Source organism: Salvelinus fontinalis, chromosome 5 (assembly GCF_029448725.1).
Source record: "Salvelinus fontinalis isolate EN_2023a chromosome 5, ASM2944872v1, whole genome shotgun sequence".
In the NCBI taxonomy this organism is placed as follows: domain Eukaryota; kingdom Metazoa; phylum Chordata; class Actinopteri; order Salmoniformes; family Salmonidae; genus Salvelinus; species Salvelinus fontinalis.
The window spans coordinates 25,375,419-25,397,306 of record NC_074669.1 but is presented as its reverse complement, the minus strand read 5'-3'; the positions used below and the strand labels follow the sequence as shown (position 1 = coordinate 25,397,306).

General features: G+C 46.3%; 2 protein-coding genes across 2 annotated transcripts in view; one reads left to right on the top strand and one right to left on the bottom strand.

Moving 5' to 3' along the window:
• LOC129855386 (sec1 family domain-containing protein 2-like) overlaps positions 1-11,122 on the top strand; it is a 180,891-nt gene extending 169,769 nt beyond the window's left edge. The window contains exons 7-9 of the mRNA XM_055923002.1: positions 2,173-2,307; positions 6,502-6,621; positions 10,567-11,122. Coding sequence (XP_055778977.1) covers positions 2,173-2,307; positions 6,502-6,621; positions 10,567-10,659 — 348 coding nt within the window. The 3' untranslated portion in view covers positions 10,660-11,122. The remainder of the gene's footprint in view (positions 1-2,172; positions 2,308-6,501; positions 6,622-10,566) is intronic.
• Positions 11,123-12,259: 1,137 nt separating this feature from the next.
• LOC129855385 (ras-like protein family member 11B) lies at positions 12,260-14,804 on the bottom strand. Its single transcript, XM_055923001.1, has 3 exons — positions 14,506-14,804; positions 14,227-14,363; positions 12,260-13,551 (listed from the first exon to the last, which is right to left on the bottom strand). The coding sequence occupies exons 1-3, from the start codon at positions 14,615-14,617 to the stop codon at positions 13,051-13,053; spliced, it is 750 nt and encodes a 249-aa protein (XP_055778976.1). The 5' UTR covers positions 14,618-14,804; the 3' UTR covers positions 12,260-13,050.
• Positions 14,805-21,888: the final 7,084 nt, after the last annotated feature.

Genomic DNA, 21,888 nt, shown 5'->3' with positions numbered 1-21,888 from the left:
GCTATTCAGAGTATACTCATAAAGCCCTGCTATTCAGAGTATTCTCAATAAGCTCTGCTATTCAGAGTATTCTCATAAAGCTCTGCTATTCAGAGTATTGTCATAAAGCCCTGCTATTCAGAGTATTCTCATAAAGCTCTGCTATTCAGAGTATTCTCATAAAGCCCTGCTATTCAGAGTAGTCTCATAAAGCCCTGCTATTCAGAGTATTCTCATAAAGCCCTGCTATTCAGAGTATTCTCATAAAGCCCTGCTATTCAGAGTAGTCTCATAAAGCCCTGCTATTCAGAGTATTCTCATAAAGCCCTGCTATTCAGAGTATTCTCATAAAGCTCTGCCACACTTTGGGGCTGCATTGTTCACTTGGGTAACTTTTCTCACATAAACAACTCCATCTTGAATCCTTGGTCTGGTTATCTTGTCATCTAAAACTGGGCAGCTTTATAGGCCTGGGTAGCTGGGCAGATTAAACCTTCATTCAATTAATTACGCTCTTTCTTCCTTGCACTCTCTCTCCCTTTCTTTCTTTCTCACTCATTCGCTCTTTCTTGTTTTTCCTCTCTCGTCTGTGTTTCTCTGAAACAATATTCTTGAGTATTGTGTTTATCAGGTGCAATATAGGGCTCAACACACACCACGCCACGAGAGACACCACAGCACTGCATAAAGAGAGACCTAAGACGACAACATAGCATGACGATAACTGTATTCATGTAGGTCTTTTCAAAGTGCCCTCCTTCACTCCCAGGACTTTGGGGTTGAACTTTTGAACTGAATGCAGTAGCGTGTTGACAGGATAGAGTGCTCTTAGTGTGCAAGGATAGAATAAATGTAGAATAAATATATCTCTCGAAGGGCTATTAAATGAAAAAAGTCTAACTCGTCCACTCCGAGTCGGGTTGATGAGCGTGTGTACATGTATGCGACCTGCGCGTATGTGTGTGTGTGTGTTAAAAGGGCAGTGATGACGTGTGCAGCTTGGGAAATGTACACCTCCTGGGTGTGTATCTGTAGGGGCATGTTGTTCTACCAGGGTTAACCGGAATGCCCTGCCTGCAGCGGTTGGGTGTTTTGGTGGAGCAGGTTAGGTCATGTCGCATTGACTATTCAGCCATATTCACCTAGCGAACAGCCTAACAGCCTGCCTGGCTGACATGCCCGACTGTGCAATCAGTGTATGAGCCTCACAACACTCAACACAGTGCACTAATCAACAAGGTTATTCCAGACCAAAATCATCAGCGTACACAAACACTTAACACACAAACACTTGTCTTTAGCAATACCCACCACAACACACTGGCTCATAACTGAAAACAAGTTATTTTCATCCCGAGCAACAATGACCCTTTCATAAACAACTCAATACCATCATCCCATCTGCATGGACCAAATTCAATGAGAGGCCTGCCTTAAAGAGGTGAGGGGTTTATAAATCTCCTTCATAGTTAATCACATCACAGAGTCTCTCATCCGTCCAGTAATGATGTGCATAAACCCTGGATGGCTGACAGGGGGCGCTGTATTGAAGCCGCCGTGCAGCCATTTTGGTTCCCCTTCATTGTTTTTTTTGTGACAAGTATATTCTATTACAGACACCTTAATTAATTATTTTAAATTAAGTTGAACTTTGTTTTACTAATATTACTGTCCCCACCTCAACAAAGAAATACAAAAATACACTTGATTTTGTCCTTGAAACATTTTATTGAAATACTGTAGAATTCCCTTCATTCCTATGAAGGACCGCTCATTCTGGGGAGTACCAATATGGCGGCCGGAGGCTTCAAATCTTCTAATTGGCCAATACGTAGCATTAGCAATCCAGGGTTTCTATATACTGTACATCATTGGTCACACCACTGATGAGGGTTCTTCACGCACAAACCCTCTTTCTTTATTCTAACAACCCAGACAGACACAACTCACAGATACCTAACTAGCACAAAGACCTAATACACAGTACCATTCAATTTACAACCATATAACAGCCCCCGTGCTATATATCGCTCCCCATCCACTTTGTTGTCAATATGTCATAACTCACAGGGAAAAAGCAACAGCACTGGGAACAGGCTTTTAATCGCCAGCCGCTAACTAGTGATGTATGTGTACTATGTTTTGACTGGCCCTGTTCCTCTGTGTTCCTCTGGGTTCCTGTGTGTTCTCCAGGCGACGTACCGTCCGTTCCTCAGACAGGTTCTGGAGGAGATCTTCCACCCAGACAGACCTGAGTGTCCCGACATAGAACACATGTCTGGAGGCCTCACCGACCTGCTCAAGACTGGCTTCAGTATGTTTATGAAGGTGAGAGACTGGACCAACACACATATACACACATATACACACACACACACGTGAGAGGTCTAGTTAGGAAAGGGTCATATTTGGCTGAGATGTGTTGGATATGGAGATTGGGCCAGAGGTTTATGTAGATTTGGCACAGGGGATATGGAGATTTGGGCTTGTGGGTAAGGTATATACACTACAGACTCCTTTCCGCCAGCAGTCTAACTTCCCCACATCTGGTATTAGTTAGACTGGCCTGCATAGAGAATTAGACTGGTTGTGTAACATGGCCTGGTTTCACAGAAATGAAGACCCAAACAGACAGCCAACAAGAAAGTCCATACCATCAAAGTAACTTTCTCTGAACCATACAATCTCTATAGTCATCCTATACACACCCTCCACCCAGTAAAACATGAATATAAAACTCACCGACCATGCCATAAAACGACTTTTCTATAAGACCTCTGTACCGTTACAGTATAAGCTTTAACCATAAAACACATGCAGTGTACACCCTCTAGTCTGGAGAGAACATCATGTGCTTTCACTGTGTGCACGTGTAGATGTACTCTAGGTGAAGGTGGGTATGTGCTGCGTGTTTGAGCGCAGAGTTTTCCTGATGTCTTGTTTAGACAGACTGTGAGTCGTACAGACTCCCTGGCTCCTTCTCAGCCCCCCGCCGCTGTAAACCTCATGCCACTCTGATTCAGTCTGCCGGAGACAATGTCTGTCAGCAGCACGCTTTTAACTCACGCAAACAGGGAGTATGTGTTAATGTGTTTGAGTGAGTGTATGGAGAAGTGTTATCTTTCGTCTTCACAGTAGTTTGTGTGGCTGGCTTCAGCAGCCGCACTTTGAATCATGTACAACTTATTTCTGACTTTTTATCAACTTATTTTTCCACTCAACAAAAAAAAAACTGCCGTTTTGACCACTTTCCCCAACAACTTGGACAAAGACGTGGAGGATAAATCTTAGTCTGTTTCCCTGCTACTCAAATCTGACATCAGGACAGAAATAACTTCGACCAATCAAGACGTGCAGCTGTTTTAGTAACCGCATCCACATTTCCTCTCAACTTTTTGAAGCAACTACCATTTCCCCACTTTCCCAACAACTTGGACAAAAACATAGGACATATGAAGTCTTAGTCAACTTCTCTGCTTTTCCAATCTGAAATCAGAACAGAGGATCTGAACCAATCAAGAAGTACAGCTGTTTTAGTAACCGCATCCACTACTTTCATTAAGCTTAATTCCCGCTGTTGAATGAACTGCCATGGAACCTCCCGAAATGTCTCAATTTAAAACAGGTTGTTTGGATCCTGGATACTGATTGGACAAGCAGCATTCCAAGCCATGCTGTATTCACAGACACGGGCCTGCTAACAGTTCCACCTGCATTACCACTGCGCCTCTATAAGAATATCATAATTTTTTACACTGCTGTCTGAATCATCTGTTGTATTTCTCTCAACTCGCACACATTTCCCCTTCCAGCCTGGCATTTAGTTTGGTGCAGCGGAGGTTAATATAAGCCTAGGTGTCTGCCTCTCCGACCTCGGAAACAATGTACTGTACCATATAGAACAAACGGTGTCCAGACGAGACATCAACTTTTTCTGAGCCAGCTGAAATCACGCATCAGTGTCATTATTATGGATATATTCAAGTCAATGACAATAGAAAAAAAAGTTAAAACAAATGAAAATGTAGCTAATTTAATGTCATTCAAGGTGCAATATTTGACGTGACTGAGTTACATCAGCACCACGTGTGTAATTTCGTAGTTTTGATGTCTTCACTATTATTCTATTATGTAGAAAATAGTAAACAAATAAAGAAAAACCCTTAAGTGAGTAGGTGTGTCCAAACCTTTGACTTGTCCTGGATATGTGACCAATAAAATGTGATTTGATTTAAATTTAATCGAGCATCTGACCAATTGCGCAAGACTTTAGTTCTGGTTTAACCAAGATTACTTATTGCTTAATTATAGCACTGTGGAGCACATTCTAAGAATGAGACAATTAGTAAACAATGTGACTTTTGACACAAATCAGCTACTTTGACCACTTTCCCAACAAGTTAGACAAAAACGTAGAGGGTATGAAATCTTAGTCTACTTCTCTGCTATTCAAACCTGAAATCAGGGAGAAAATGGGGTATACCACCCTGGTCCATACCACCCTGAACAGGCCTGATCTCGGTAGCTAAGCAGGGTCGGGCCTGGTTAGTACTTGGATGGAGGTCCACCTGGTAATATCAAGTGCTGTAAGCTAAAATAATATATAGATATTTAAAAATATATATAATCTGAAATCAGAACAGAAATATCTTCTACCAATCGAAGATAGTACAAAATGTAAAGCATGACTGGTTCGCTTAACTAAAACAAACAGGGCCCGACTCCAATTATTTGTGTATATTTGTTTTGGGGGGTTTTGTAACTCAGTCAGGGTCTCAACTTACAATTGAGAGTTAGAGTAGTTGAATACACGAGGTGCAAATTTGGTTGTGCATCAGCAGTTTTTCTCATGAACAGTGAATGTATCAGTATTCACTCAATTAACCATGTGAGCTAACAATTTTTTGATTTGTATGTTAGTCAAGCCAGTTATCTAAACTTTTAAGTAATCATGGCTGAATACCGGTGGGCACGTGCCCAGGGGCCCTGACCTTCAGTGGGCCCCTCATTGATGAATTTTGTCACTCTCACCTCAGATATCATTAACATGTGTAGAATTGTAGAAATTAGCTTTAAAACTGCAAAAACATCTCTGACCCATGGCAAAATGAGTAGAATTTCATGAAATGTGGCAGGGTACACACATACCCAGGTACACACCCCCTTGGGGGGGGGGGGCAACCAAATCCCGCTTAGGACCCCCAAAAAGGCTAGAACCAGCACTGAAAACAATCTTCTTCAACTAACATGAAAATACTTTTAAACAGCTGAAGCAAGTCACACAAGTTTACTTCATGTAAAATTACATTTCTCATCTGGTTGATATTATGTTCGCTACGCTTTCCTTCTCTTCTCTTCTCTTCCCTTTCTCTTCATAACCCCCCCCCCCCCCACCCCTCTCACTTATACACATGTATCCAACAATTGGTTGTTGCTAGAGTACAGTGGGTGTGTGTTACCTGATGGAGGGCAGGTGTTTATACCTCTTTAATGATGCACATGTAGATGCTGTGTTTTTGTCTGCTGTTCTGTGTGTGCTGGTATAGCTAATACACAAATGCATGCACCCGCATACAAAGACTCATACAAAATGAACACAAAGACCCATACCCATCTGACCTACAACATTGCACACACATGTTCAGTCTCACATCCACACAAATATTTAAACGTAAACACACACACTCATATATACACGCTACCTACTCTGAGACACATGTTGAGCCAGCCCAGGCAAACAGCCCTGATGCACATGTCAGGCCATGCAGGACCAGTCCCGCCCCCCTGCAGCTTTGATTGTACGGTTATTATTCGAAGACTGCAGATGTGACCTTGACGCCGCTTCCCAGCCAATAGAGCACAGCCATTATCCATAGGCCAACCAATCACACACAGCACGCTCACCAGACCCTCTGACTCACACTCATGTACAAATCCGTGTATGTCTGGAATGAGTGTTGTTTAAAGCCTTCGACTCAATAGTGCATTCTGACCACTGTGTTGGGCAGTGACTCAGACCAGAGAGAGGAGAGACTGAAGGACAGAAGGGGAGGCCCACTGGGCACATACATCGGTTTAATGTCTTGTTTTGATTTACATTTGGTTGAGTTGTCAACTATTGTGAATGAAATCAACACAAAATTGCCATGTCATTTGATCTAGGTAAAATGTTAGGTAAAGAAAAGACAAAATGCCCTCCTTACGTTGGAAGCTTTTAGCAAATCCCATGAGTTTTCCACTTTGACTCAGTCATCACATAGAAATTACGTGGGGAAAACGTTGATTCAACCAGTTTTTGCCCAGGGGGTAGTGACATATAGAGAGACAGAGAGAGGAAGAGAGAGAGTGAGTCAGTTTATGCTGAACTGTAATCTGGCTCCACAGATCAGAGTTTTTCTTCAGAGTATCTGCTCACCAACCATAACATAACCTTCAATTATGTTATGGTTAGCTTGTTCCGTTCAAATTACATGAGCTAATTCTGTCGTGTTCTTTTTATCCCAATCCCTAACCCCGCTCTAGGTGAGCCGGCCACACCCCAGCGACCACGGCCTGCTTTTTCTCTTCCTGGTGGGAGGAGTCACTCCCTCTGAGCTCCGCCTGATCCGCGAGGTAGTCTCCGCCCACAAGCCGGGCACACAGGTGAGAGACCCCGGCCTGCTGCTCTTAACTTATCTGGGAGAGCTTGGGTCGAACAAACAACACAGAGAGAGAGGGGTTGGAGAGAGAGAGGGAGGGATTGGAGAGAGAGAGGAAGGGATTTGAGAGAGGGGGGAGGGATTGGAGAGAGAGAGGGAGGGATTTGAGAGAGGGGGGAGGGATTGGAGAGAGGGAGGGAGGGATTTGAGAGAGGGAGGGGGAGGGATTGGAGAGAGGGAGGGAGGGATTGGAGAGAGGGAGGGAGGGATTGGAGAGAGAGAGGAAGGGATTTGAGAGAGGGGGGAGGGATTGGAGAGAGGGAGGGAGGGATTGGAGAGAGGGAGGGGGAGGGATTGGAGAGAGGGAGGGAGGGATTGGAGAGAGGGAGGGAGGGATTGGAGAGAGGGGGGGGATTGGAGAGAGGGAGGGAGGGATTGGAGAGAGGGAGGGAGGGATTGGAGAGAGGGAGTGAGGGATTGGAGAGAGGGAGTGAGGGATTGGAGAGAGGGGGGAGGGATTGGAGAGAGGGAGTGAGGGATTGGAGAGAGGGGGGGGATTGGAGAGAGGGAGTGAGGGATTGGAGAGAGGGAGGGAGGGATTGGAGAGAGGGAGGGAGGGATTGGAGAGAGGGAGGGAGGGATTGGAGAGAGGGAGTGAGGGATTGGAGAGAGGGGGGAGGGATTGGAGAGAGGGAGTGAGGGATTGGAGAGAGGGGGGGATTGGAGAGAGGGAGTGGGGGATTGGAGAGAGGGAGGGAGGGATTGGAGAGAGGGAATGAGGGATTGGAGAGAGGGGGGGTGAATTGGAGAGAGGGAGGGAGGGATTGGAGAGAGTGAGCGAGGGATTGGAGAGAGAGGGAGGGATTGGAGTGAGGGATTGGAGAGGGGGGGGATTGGAGAGAGGGGGCTAGGGATTGGAGAGAGGGAGTGAGGGATTGGAGAGAGGGGGAGGGATTGGAGAGAGGGAGTGAGGGATTGGAGAGAGGGGGGAGGGATTGGAGAGAGGGAGGGAGGGATTGGAGAGAGGGAGTGAGGGATTGGAGAGAGGGAGTGAGGGATTGGAGAGAGGGGGGAGGGATTGGAGAGAGGGAGTGAGGGATTGGAGAGAGGGAGGAAGGGATTGGAGTGAGGGATTGGAGAGAGGGAGGGAGGAATTGGAGAGAGAGAGAGAGGGAGGGATTGGAGAGAGGGAGGGAGGGATTGGAGAGAGGGAGTGAGGGATTGGAGAGAGAGAGAGGGAGGGAATGGAGAGAGAGGGGGTGGGATTGGAGGGAGGGATTGGAGAGAGGGAGGGAGGGATTGGAGAGAGGGAGTGAGGGATTGGAGAGAGGGGGGAGGGATTGGAGAGAGGGAGTGAGGGATTGGAGAGAGGGGGGGGATTGGAGAGAGGGAGTGAGGGATTGGAGAGAGGGGGGGGATTGGAGAGAGGGAGGGAGGGATTGGAGAGAGGGAGTGAGGGATTGGAGAGAGGGAGTGAGGGTTTGGAGAGAGGGGGGAGGGATTGGAGAGAGGGAATGAGGGATTGGAGAGAGGGGGGGTGAATTGGAGAGAGGGAGGGAGGGATTGGAGAGAGTGAGCGAGGGATTGGAGAGAGAGGGAGGGATTGGAGTGAGGGATTGGAGAGGGGGGAGAGGGATTGGAGAGAGGGGGCTAGGGATTGGAGAGAGGGAGTGAGGGATTGGAGAGGGGGAGGGATTGGAGAGAGGGAGTGAGGGATTGGAGAGAGGGGGGGAGGGATTGGAGAGAGGGATTGGAGAGAGGGAGGGAGGATTGGAGAGAGGGAGGAAGGGATTGGAGTGAGGGATTGGAGAGAGGGAGGGAGGGATTGGAGAGAGAGAGAGAGGGAGGGATTGGAGAGAGGGAGGGAGGGATTGGAGAGAGGGAGTGAGGGATTGGAGAGAGAGAGGGAGGGATTGGAGAGAGAGGGGGTGGGATTGGAGGGAGGGATTGGAGAGAGGGAGGGAGGGAGGGATTGGAGAGAGGGAGTGAGGGATTGGAGAGAGGGAGTGAGGGATTGGAGGGAGGGAGGGATTGGAGAGAGAGAGGGAGGGATTGGAGAGAGGGAGGGAGGGATTGGAGAGAGGGAGTGAGGGATTGGAGAGAGGGAGTGAGGGATTGGAGAGAGGGAGTGAGGAATTGGAGAGAGGGGGGAGGGATTGGAGAGAGGGAGTGAGGGATTGGAGAGAGGGATGAAGGGATTGGAGTGAGGGATTGGAGAGAGAGAGAGGGAGGGATTGGAGAGAGGGAGGGAGGGATTGGAGAGAGGGAGTGAGGGATTGGAGAGAGAGAGGGAGGGATTGGAGAGAGAGAGGGAGGGATTGGAGAGAGAGGGGGTGGGATTGGAGGGAGGGATTGGAGAGAGGGAGGGAGGGAGGGATTGGAGAGAGGGAGTGAGGGATTGGAGAGAGGGAGGGAGGGATTGGAGAGAGAGAGGGAGGGATTGGAGAGAGGGAGGGAGGGATTGGAGAGAGGGAGCGAGGGATTGGAGAGAAAGAGGGAGAGGTTGGAGAGAGGGAGGGGAGGGGTTGGGGAGAGGGAGGGGTTGGAGGGGGGGTTGGAGAGAGAGAGGAAGGGATTGGAGAGAGGGAGGGAGGGAGGGAGGGATTGGAGAGAGAGAGGGAGAGGTTAGAGAGAGGGAGGGGGGAGGGGTTGGAGAGAGGGGAGGGGTTGAAGAAAGGGAGGGAGGGATTGGAGAGAGAGAGGGAGGGTGATGTAAATGGATCAAAGGAGAGGAGATGTGAGAGGCCAGGTGCAGACTACGCTGCTGTGGTATTGATGTGTTGTTTAGGCTACAGCTCTCCAGGTTGTGGCTCAGTGTCGTTACATAACACTCTGTGATGGGTTTGTCATCAGAGTCTGAGGGACATATCAAAAGAGGAACCTGAGCAGAAAATGCAGCGAGAAGCAGGGAGGAGGCGACCACAAAAATCTGGGTGCTGAGTTGACGATGTTCCTTCATCTGCCCTGGAAGAAAGTCAAGAGTAGCTAGATATTATATAACCTGACAAACACACACACACACACACACACACACACACACACACACACACACACACACACACACTGACCCATATCCTCAGGTGACAGACAATGGATAGTGCAGCGGTAAAAGGAACTCATGTTATATAGACACGTACAGTAAGTGCCAAGCCATTGTGTGTGTTTGGCTGTTCTGAGTGTGGTAATGCATCTCAACCACATGCTAAACATCAGTGTGTATTGTACATTGTGTGTACATGCTTAGTGAACTGTGTGCCAGTGTGGTGCAGTACAGTCTAATCCGTGGCTAGCTGTGCTAATGAAAGGGATGTATAATGGAGTTCAGAGGGGATGAAAGGCCTGAGCAGCATCAAAGCCTGATGAATAAATGAATACATCTCGAATCAGAACAACAGAAGAGACGCTCGTACTGTACTGTAGGACCCTCATCCTGAAGCCAGCAGCCCACACACAGTCTGACCTCAGCCCACATACTCTGACCCCAACCCATTCAGGCTGCTCCGTCTGTCTGCCTTTAGTAGTGTTCTGATCAAGGCTGGCTTCCAGGAACATAGAGGTCATCTAAGGACTTGGTCATGAAATAACCCAGATTTAAATGCAGTCAGACAATAGTTTTGTTTGGATTAACGATACAGATATCTTTTTTCAAATCCAGTTCAAAATGAATAGCCTGGATTTGCTTAGTGTCTAAACTGAGTCATTGGGTCATATACTGAATGTGGACAGAAGGTGCAATAAACGTAATCTCTATGTAAATCCATTTGCATTATTTTAATTGAGAGATTGTTGCGCCTTCCATGTACATTCAGCATCTGCTTATTTTAAGTAGGACGTTTTCTCCAGTTGTCTGAACCAATGGTCTGAACACACAGCAACTGTTGTTTTTCTCCTTTGCTGATGTAGCCACTGGCCAGTCTGACTCTCCCTGTCTGTCTGCGCTTGTTCCCAGGTGCTGGTCCTCTCCACCAGACTGTTGAGACCCACAGACGTCCCCGAGCTGCTCTTCACCACCCAAAGACTGGTGCCAGATATTGGTGTGTGAGCACGGAACAAGGATCACACACACACTCCACCAACACCTACCGCTCTTACGGTGTGGAGAGGAGAAATGAGAGGCTCCAGTGAGATTGTGTGGTTTGGTAATGGAGTCGTGGGTGTGGTGAGCAGAGGTGGAGGTTTATGAATTCGACTACAGGAAAAAACAGATGATCTACTTAGGCTTTTTTCAAAGGCATTCCCAAATGTTTACTTCAGTTGTGTTACGTTAGAGTCCTCTCCCTTCCCTTGTACTCCCCAAATCACGTTGTAAGGCAACACTTAGGTACTTATGGATTCTCTTATTCCAAACTGTACAGAATGTAAACGTGATCCAATCTGGTGTAATCTGGTCTCGAAGCTCAACGCCAAACAGACAGATGACATTCAAATCAAGTTACTTCAATACATGTTTTGTTTTACATTCCATCTGAATACGTTGAATAAATCTTGTATATTTGTGAAACTCATCCATGTGAAATGGAAAGTTCTTGAATGCTGGTTGGTTAGTGTATGTGTGTGTTGTAGGGTTGTTCTGGCTGTGGCACTAACTGAAGTGCGAACAGTCCTATAGTATGTGTGAGCTCATTAGAGGTGAGAGTGTGAAGTAACGTGAGGCGTCCTGGTGTTGGTGTGTCAACAACTAGCCGTTCAGAATGCAGAGAGGAGAGCAGCGAGAATTAGAGCCATGTCTCTATGCACATTACAACCCTGACACCACAAACATACATCACCCCCTCTGTGACATCACAATAATACTGTTGTGTGGTGGCTGTGATATTTGTTGCCCTGACAATGACATGATCAGTCATGTTGTAATCCTGACGTTCACACAACCATCTCAATGCTGTCCTGTCAGTCACACTGCCCACCTTCCTGTGACATCATAGTAAGACAATGGTGGTGCTCGGTTGTAGCAGTCATGTTAGAGGACAATTAGGCTACTTTTGAACCTTATATTCATTATCTGCAGCACCAAACCAGTGTATGTGTGTGACAACAGCTGGTTTCTATTAAAAAAACGCTTCTGACAGGAGGATTGAAAGTTGTGATTTTCAAAACCTGCAAAAAGTTTAGCCAGAGTGCTCCCCACAAATCGGTGTTTGAAAGTAATCCGTTAGAAAGAAATATATAGATTTAAAGTTCTACGAAATTTAGAAATGCGCTGTTTTCACTGAGATGGTGTAATTGCCCTTTAAAGATCTGTATCTATGGATGAGTCAAACAGCCGTCACACTGTTTTTGTGCATTCTACACCCACTGCTGTGGTAGAATAGAACATGTCATGGATTATACTTTAAAAGCCTTCCTCCCACTTAGATAGTATATGCTAATTTTGTGGAGCCAGTCATTGATCAACCAGTCTTCTCACAAGTTTCAGAATTCTCTGTGGAGTTAAGAGATGGGGCGTGATTGAGTCTTAGGCCAGGCTGTTCCTAAACCTGGGACATGTTATTGTTAAAAAATGGCTTCATTGTAAATAGTGTATGCACACAGACCCTCCCCTATAATCCAAGTCTGTGTGTACCTGGTTCAAACCTGGCCTGTATAAAAGTATGTCCGTGTATTTTACTCAAGAGGTTATAGTCAGAAGACAAGAGTCGTCATGAATTCTATCATTTTATTTTCAGAAGTATAACAAATAAATATAAGTAAGCCATTTGGCTTTCTTAAAGTGCATCACAGAAACCCAACACCCCAGTGTCCAATCTATGCTGCCCCGCAGTGATCCTGCCTTCCTCTCATAGTTCACGACCGTGATGTGCAAAATGATGGTTGCCTGCTGTACAAGCAATGCACTGGGGAACTGGAGATAATGACAGACGAGAAATGGACCAGTGGAAACAGCGCGCTGACTCAAGTGCTTGGCGTGTCTGACAATGAGTGTTCTCTCAGCATTGCCAAGCAGAGTGGCAGCCTGAACAAAAAAAAAGTCACAATAACAGCTTTAAAAAATAAAAACAATTCTGTGCAGTGTCCTTCATGGCTTTTGTTGCCAGGAGAAGATATGAGATAGTGTTCACGCGTGGAGTATCTGGGCTTCATTCAGCTCAAGGACAGCTTTCCTCTTTGTCCCTTCTGGTGGGCTGACATACCAACACCTCCCAGCTGCTGTCTCATAGCAGACGTCAGTGAACAGTCTCAGACAGGACAGGAGTGACGGTGGCAAACAGGCTGACACCTGTCCACCCCACTGGTCATTTCCGCTGTCAGAGTGAACATGGGTCAGAGTTGAGCCTCCATTTTGTCTCTGCTGCGCATCGCAAGTCAGGCTGCTCCAGCCATATTGAGAAGTCACAAACAAGGCACAGGAATCTTCTCTGCCCTCTTTTCTCCTCACTTTATTTCCAGTAGCCACTCTGGACCACGTTGTGTAGTAGACGAACCCAAGTCCTTCTCACACAGAGGTGACAGTCCTGACTTTAGCCGACAGGGCCTGCTTGAAGCGCCTCTTCAGGTCCTGCATGTTGGGGGACTTGGGCCTGGGGATAAGGGGTGAGCGTCCCTTCTTCTCAGCCGCGCCGCTGGAGGTGGTGTGGGAGGACAGAGAGGCTGTGGGCTGCTGTTTGGCCATGTGGCAGCACAGCCTGTGGAAGGCACCATGTACCTGGCTGTAGTCTTCGCTGGCTGACACCTCGTAGAAGGAGCAGCCCAGCGCTGCCGCCAGCAGAGGGCCCTGCTCGGCATCCACCCGCCTCATATGCAGCAGGTCCGCCTTATTGGCCAGAAGGATGACAGGTGGCACGTTGGCCCCACCCGCTCGGGTCACCAGCTGGTGCAACTGGCCAATCAGATCAAAGCTATGGCGGTCGGTCACAGAGTAGACCAGCACCACGGCATCGGCCCATTGGATAGAGCAGGTCACATGATCAGGGATGCTGAGGCCGTTACCCGTCAGCTGAGGAGACAAGAGGAGGAGATCATGGTTAGAGAACTGCTGCATTGGAACCCATTTGATGAACATTATATAATCCACCCTGGACAGCTATGGGATTTAAATTGAGACCAGATCAAATATTCCCATCATTATGCAACAGGTCTGTTCTACTGAATGGAGAGCTGTAGTCTAGTCAGCCAGTGGGAGTAACTTAACTCCTCTCCTGCCCCTGGCCTACTCTCTCCTGTGGCTGCTGAGTGAGTGAAGGGGAACTAGGTGAGGTTGATTGAGGAGCCAGGAGTGGGGTATCATTTACCCCTGGCTCAGACATCCACTGAATAGAAATGGGAAATTAGATGGCTAGACTACAAGTCTATGTACTTCAGTAATAAAAAACCTGCGGGTTTGGACCAAAGCCCAGACCAGGGAGGGAGGAACTCTACACAGAAATCTCAGAGACTTCTCATAGCCTACTATAGTAATAGAACGACTGTAGATACTGATTGATGGTAGGATTAAATAACGATCTATTCCTAAAACAACCCTATACTGATCAGAAGCTAGCCTAAATGAAAGACTAGCCTAAATGGTGTTGATTTGTAGGCACGCACAAGCAGACGTCTCGAGCGTTCAATTCAAGCTGAGTGAGCCGATTTTGGAAGAGTTTGTGTCGCAAAAGGCAGATGGTGAACTTACATCAACACCCGGCGTGTCCTGGACTTGGATGGCTACTTGCTCTCCTCCGTCCACCTGGACCTCTCTTGAATAAAGGTTTCCTGCGTTTCTCTCGTAGTCGCCGATGAAGCGCCTTGTTAGAAATCTTACTACCAGAGCTGGAAGAGAAGACGACCATAACATTAATCAAATGGTCTATGAATTTATAAATACATGTCTGAAATGCAGTTAACATAAACGAACAAGTTCAAACAGTAAAACAAAAAACTGTAGATAAGTCCAATTGATTTTTCAATGTACCTGTTTTTCCAACTCCGCTGCCCCCGATCACCGCTATTTTGATGTTCCCGTTGGACGGGCACTCTGGGGTCGCAAACTCCGCGATGGTTGACATGTTCTGGATCAGACGCATTTTTACTAAATCCTCGTTCAGTTTTCAAGATGATGCAAAAAATCTATTCAGCTCTGTCAAATTATGTTTCGTAAAATTGTTTGTAAATACCTAAAGTAAGCCCTTATAGCAGCTTCAGAAAACCACTCTCTTGTCCGCGGTTCCTTCCAAACTGGAGCTGACTTTGTGAATACTGCAAGATGTGAAAGCCCGTTGGATTTATAGTGCCAAAGAAATGGTCAATGCTGATTGGCTAGTGGCAACAGCAGGCTCTCTCGGCACCCTGCCTCCTTTCACGTGGATCCGGGAGCCAAACACAAGGAGAAAAAGACTGTAACTACCAATTGGATACCACGAAATTGTGGAGAAAAAGTGGCAAAATAAATAAATAAAAAGAATGCCCCGTGCAACAAACAGGTGGGTCAGTTCTTAACAAAACATAATTTCGTATACAGAATAAGCCTTAATAGCTACTGTAGAGGGACTGGGGCGCTGGGAATTGACCAGATATATGACATTTTATAATACCCAAAACACGTGAAAAAATGGTGAATGAGATTATAGTATAATTATTGATCCTCAATAGAAACCAAACCTATCGAAAAAGTTATTTGGGCCTAAGTATAAGAAAAAAATAAGAATATAATGACCACGTGCACACAGATGCACATTGCACATCTGCAAGGAGAATCTAAAACATCACAGGTAAAGTGTGATCAAACGCACATCCTATAGTGGGGTGCAGGGCCGGAAAAATTTGTTATAAAAGTAATACAGCCCGCACACTCGTAAACTCCACCACGTACCCTTATGAATAAACCCACAACATTTTGATCCTTCAAGCAGTGGCGGATTTAGGTATAGGCGACATGGGCAGTCAACCAAGGCGACATCTTTTGGGGGCTGCACGAGGCGCCGCACAAAAAAAAATCGGAATGGTGACATTGGCACTATCGGTTTTCTATCGCTCATTTGCACATCACGTCAATGATATCATGTCACCGTGTGGGACTGAAGGTCAATTAACCTTGTCGGAGTGGGCGCCCTGATTCTAGTTGCCTGGGAAGGTCTCCCACTCAGAAATACGAGATGGGGAGGGGGGCGGGAGTAGGTTGACCTCAGGGCTCCCCACTGGAAGCCCGAGGTAGGGGAAGCGGGGAATCTATCAAATAGCGCACCTCTAACGTTGTACAGTTCTAATGCAATTAGTACAATTAGTCACACTACGAAATGCTACCAAATAAACTACAATTCATTCATAATACTGTGAATATATAGTTTCACAGACACATTGTTGCATTTTTTTCTGGTTTGTTCGAAATCGGGTCGCCCAGGGAGCCATACAAGCTAGAACTGCCTGCAAGGATCTTCATGTTTATTAATAAAGGCGCGTGGTGGAGTTAATGAGTGTGCAGGCCTCTGTTTCTAAAATATCACAGTACATAGGCTACACAGGAAAGTAGAAAGGTATTTGTTTTACAGTTGTCCTATTTAGAGACTCATTGACTGTACTTGTCTGTATAAAACATGCACACAAACATCCCGGTCTTTTGTGTCTGACAGTGTGCTTGTGCAAAAGTACTGAGAAGATAGCTGTCGTTTCAGTGGCAGCCATCCCTAGTTGTGTGAATGGAATATAACCAGACCCTTTGTAGGCTACTCCATGGAGTATTGTTGTGAAATAGATCCATGCTGGTGGTGGTAGGTAATGGAAGCAGTCAGACATGCTCTTACATGTCCTCAGCCCTCTGCACAGGGGGTTGATGTTCTCTAAACGGAACCCCACACACGCCTATCAGACCCCATGCAAACACACAGAGGTGTGAAAGTTGTCTGGCTGACACCTAACTCGAAGTCTTCCTGACTTCAGAGTCTGGAAAGGCTCCGTGATGTTGTAGGCAAGATGCGTCTATAATGATGGGGGCTGTGGTTTTTAACTGATTGGTTCTTCGGTGTCTTTCTCACTCAAATACTAACCTAAGGTAGAAGGCTCAAACACCCACATGGACAGCCACACAAAGGCCCGAGCGCCGCCCCCTTCCAATACAACTGTTGGATTTTCAAATCCTAACAACGAGATGCCGCAATCCCCTAGGGAGAAAAAAAAAAGTTTGACAGAACCAATCAAAGCTCAAGCCGACTTCTGTGCGAATACTGCACTAACAACGGACTCCTGTCCAGACCAGTGTGTCACAGCTCTCCCTCACTGTGTACCACGTGAGTCGTGGCAGCCCCCTACCTCCTCCATTATTTACAACCCTCAATTCACAGCAGAGCACTTAAATATTTCCAGAAACAAAGTATACCGAACAAAAATATAAACGCAACATGTAAAGTGTTGGTCCTATGTTTCATGAGCTGAAATAAAAGATCCCAGAAATGTTCCATTTGCTTATGTCTGCAGCCTGTGCAGCAGCAGGAGTGTAGGTGCCTGTGGTGACAGAGCAGTGATTCAAAAGAAAGCATTTTGTCGGTCTTTATTGTTTCTACTACAATTACTGCTGTTGAATAACCTACTTCTCTTTTTTAACCTATTCCTTTTCTTTGCCCCACTTTAATATGTATCCCTCTCTCCCTTCACCCACAAGCCCCCCCCCCCCCCATCTTTCATCCGCTTTCATGCGTCTGCCTCTTGAGGTATGTTGGCAGCCGGTCGTAGACTGATTATGGCCTGGTATGTCTTTTTTATAAGAGCCCTGATGACAGGCGAGGGCACTCATATATAAAATGAATGCCTAGGATTCATCAGCAGACAGGTCCCTGCTAGCTGCACAGCACAGCATGTCACCAGCCCTCCCACAGCCCAGCTCACCACATCACAAACACCCAGCCCCCAGTGCCTCATAGGATGGGCGTGTGTTTACCATGCCCATAACCAGCTTGTTCAGGGGTGTCCTTTGTACTGGTGAGTGATCTGCAACTTAGCACTGTCACAATAACGGCTTCGTAATTGTAGCTGCAGTATTTATGCTGGTGATATAGAAATCTCTGCACCCAGAACCAAATTGTTTAAGAACGCTGGCCACTGGTCAGCTAATGTTAAGGCAGTCACGAGAGACAGAGGTTGATTGTACTTTTGTACTTTTATGACTGTGCCATGGCTACAGCTACTTTATTATGCCATGATGGTGACACACTCCTCAGCTTCTATCCCCCTCTAACCTCCCCCCATACCGAGCTCATTCTACAAATGAGCTTGGTGTTCACCGCCATGTCCAAGGTGTTGCGTTAGCAGCTCTAGGTGCCTGTTAGCCTATTGAAGGGCCGGTGATATTCACTCTTTAGCTCCATAAAGACAGATGTCCGATACGCTGTGAGCTTGTCATTCACATAGAAGTTTTAAGGTGTCGGGTCATCCATCCATATAACATCTCACTGACGGCGTACAGCACGTGTCCTATTATGATATTCTGTGCATTGTTGATTGACAAAGGTAATTGATTGTGTTTTTCTGAATGTGGGTCATAAACCTTCCCATTATTGAGTGTAGGATATTGTGATACATACAACCTGGCAGTAAATCAATTGCTCCTCATTCTGATAGTTGTTGTTACTGCGACAATGCATTTCAGTTTATGGTATTGTGTTAAGATCATGCGTGTGAATGAGCTCCCTCAGGTACATAGTGCTGCGTAGTTGTGCATTGGGTTGAAAGTTCCTTTTCACTGAGAGAGTGAAAGAGAAACACATACAAATAAATGTGAATATAAAGAGCAGACAATTAGCCAGAGAGAATAAACAAAGCGTGAGTAGAACAAGGAATCAACTAGGGATAGGGGTGTCACTCACACAGTGGTGACAACGGAAGGCTAGAGGGGACAGAATGGGGGTGGTCTCTAGTTGGGGTGTGGACCCTCGAGGGGACAGGGGGCTTCCATGGAGCAGCAGGGGAGTGGCAGGGTAATTGGGCTTGTGGAGGGGACAGGGGGAGGGAGTGATGTGGGGGGTATTCTCAGAAGGATGTTTGTTGACACAGAGGTGAAGACTGATTTCCCGTGGTGGGGAATGGAAGTAGCCCGCCTTTTACACTCTCCCCAAAGAGGAGAGGCATTCATTAAGGCCATAGACTGGGTCTCAGTACACAAATGCAGTGATCTGGTGGACGGGGACAGTCTGACATGATGTCATGCTTTGGGTCACACCTGTTAAATCGCTCCGCCATTTCCTGGTTCCTAAAATTCTAATAGTTTGCCTAATTTCTGTTTAAAACAAGCAAGTACAGTGTAGATAATCATTGTACCATGTACACTGCTGTGAAATATATTTTCCATAACCAAAAATATTGTATTTTCAGCTGTTTGAAGCTGGTGTACAAAACCGAAAGTAAAATACGCAAAAAAAAACGTAAGAACAGGAAGCGTAGAAATGGCGCACATAGAACAGGTATACCGCTTCTTAGACCTGCTTTCAATGAGAATGACAGATCTATAACTTACATTGCTATATTAATTTGGTCGGGTCGCACAAAACGTTACATATTGCAGCTTTAAGTCTGGGTTAGGTATGATTTGTGTATCACAATATGGATGTTGGTGATATGCAAATCATCCGATTTCATCCCTCTCATGACAAAACAGAACATTTTCAAAATGGAAGCTGTGCCACATAAACTTAGCACTAGCAACACTCATATAGTAATTTTGTTAATTGTTGAAACTATTGAAGTATACGAAATGCTTCAGTCTGGTTTTAGACCCCATCATAGCACTGAGACTGCACGTAAGCTGGTAAATTACCTTTTAATGGCATCAGACCAAGGCTCTGCATCTGTCCTCGTGCTCCTAGACCTTAGTGCTGCTTTTGATACTATCGATCACCACACTCTTTTGGAGAGATTGGAAACCCAAATTGGTCTACACGGACAAGTTCTGGCCTGGTTTAGATCTTATCTGTCGGAAAGATATCAGTTTGTCTCTGTGGATGGTTTGTCCTCTGACAAATCAACTGTAAATTTCGGTGTTCCTCAAGGTTCCGTTTTAGGACCACTATTGTTTTCACTATTTATTTTACCTCTTGGTGATGTCATTCGGAAATATAATGTTAACTTTCACTGCTATACGGATGACACACAGCTGTACATTTCGATGAAACATGGTGAAGCCTCAAAATTTCCCTCCCTGGAAGCTTGTGTTTCACACATAAGGAAGTGGATGGCTGCAAATGTTGTACTTTTAAACTTTTAAACAGAGATGCTTGTTCAAGGTCCCAAGAAACAAAGAAATCTTCTTTTGAATCTGACAATTAATCTTACAGTCGTCTCAAATAAAACTGTGAAGGACCTCGGCATTACTATGGACCCGGATCTCTCTTTTGGCGAACATATCAAGACTGATTCAAGGACAGCTTTTTTCCATCTACGTAACATTGCAAAAATCTGAAACTTTCTGTCCGAAAATGATGCAGAAAAATGTATCCATGCTTTTGTCACTTCTAGGTTAGACTACTGCAATGCTCTACTTTCCGACTACCCGGATAAAGCACTAAATAAACTTCAGTTAGTGCTAAACATGGCTTCTAGAATGTTGACTAGAACCCCCAAAAATTATTATATTACTCCAGTGCTAGCCTCCCTACACTGGCTTCCTGTTAAGTCAAAGGCTGATTTCAAGGTTTTACTGCTCACTTACAAAGCATTACATGGGCTCACTCCCACCTATCTTTCCGATTTGGTCCTGCCGTACATACCTACACGTACGCTACGATCACAAAACGCAGGCCTCCTTACTGTCCCTAGAATTTCTAAGTCAACAGCTGGAGGCAGGGATTTCTCCTATAGAGCTCCATTTTTATGGAATGGTCTGCCTACCCATGTGAGAGACGCAGACTCGGTCTCAACCTTTAAGTCTTTATTGAAGACTCATCTCTTCAGTAGGTCCTATGATTGAGTGTAGTCTGGCCCAGGAGTGTGAAGGTGAACAGAAAGGCACTGGAGCAATGAACCGCCCTTGCTGTCTCTGCCTGGCCGGTTCCCATCTCTCCACTGAGATTCTCTGCCTCTAACCCAATTACAGGGGCTGAGTCACTGGCTTACTGGTGCTCTTCCATGCCGTCCCTAGGAAGTGTGTTGAGTGTGTTGAGTCAATGACGTGATCTTCCTGTCCGGGTTGGCGCACCCCCCCCCCCCCCCCCCCCCCTTGGATTGTGCCGTGGCGGAGATCTTTGTGGGCTATACTCGCCCTTGTCCCAGGATGGTAAGTTGGTGGTTGAAGACATCCCTCTAGTGGTGTGGGGGCTGTGCTTTGGCAAAGTGGTTGAGGTAATATCCTGCCTGTTTGGCCCTGTCCGGGGGTATCGTCGGATGGGGCCACAGTGTCCCCGACCCCTCCTGTCTCAGCCTCCAGTATTTATGCTGCAGTAGTTTATGTGTCGGGGGGCTAGGGTCAGTCTGTTATATCTGGAGTATTTCTCCTGTCTTATCCGGTGTCCAGTGTGAATTTAAGCATGCTCTCTCTAATTCTCTCTCTCTTTCTCTCTCTTTCTTTCTCTCTCTTTCTTTCTCTCTCTCTCTCTTTCTTTCTTTCTTTCTCTCGGGGGACCTGAGCCCTAGGACCATGCCTCAGGACTAACTGGCCTGATGACTCCTTGCTGTCCCCAGTCCACCTGGCCGTGCTGCTGCTCCAATTTCAACTGTTCTGCCTGCGGCTATGGAACCCTGACCTGTTCACCGGACGTGCTACCTGTCCCAGACCTGCTGTTTTCAACTCTCTAGAGACAGCAGGATCGGTAGAGATACTCTGAATGATCGGCTATGAAAAGCCAATTGACATTTACTCCTGAGGTGCTGACGTGTTGCACCCTCGACAACCACTGTGATTATTATTATTTGACCCTGCTGGTCATCTATGAACATCTTGACCACGTTCTGCTATAATCTCCACCCGGCACAGCCAGAAGAGGACTGGCCACCCCGCATAGCCTGGTTCCTCTCTAGGTTTCTTCCTAGGTTCTGGCCTTTCTAGGGGGTTTTTCCTAGCCATCGTGCTTCTACACCTGCATTGCTTGCTGTTTGCGGTTCTAGGCTGGGTTTCTATACGGCACTTTGTGGCATCAGCTGATGTAAGAAGGGCTTTATAAATACATTTGATTTGATTTGATATTGTGATATGGATGCCTATACTTCCCAGGCCCTAGACCTAATACATGTAACACGGTCAGTGCCAATGTTTAGGGTAATACCTGTAACCCTGCCAACGCCTGATATCTGATATCAGTAGGATGTGTGCCATCCTTAATGTTTTTCCCACAAGATTCCTAAGCAAATGCAAAAAGCGGGGGGTATTTGGAAAACAGAA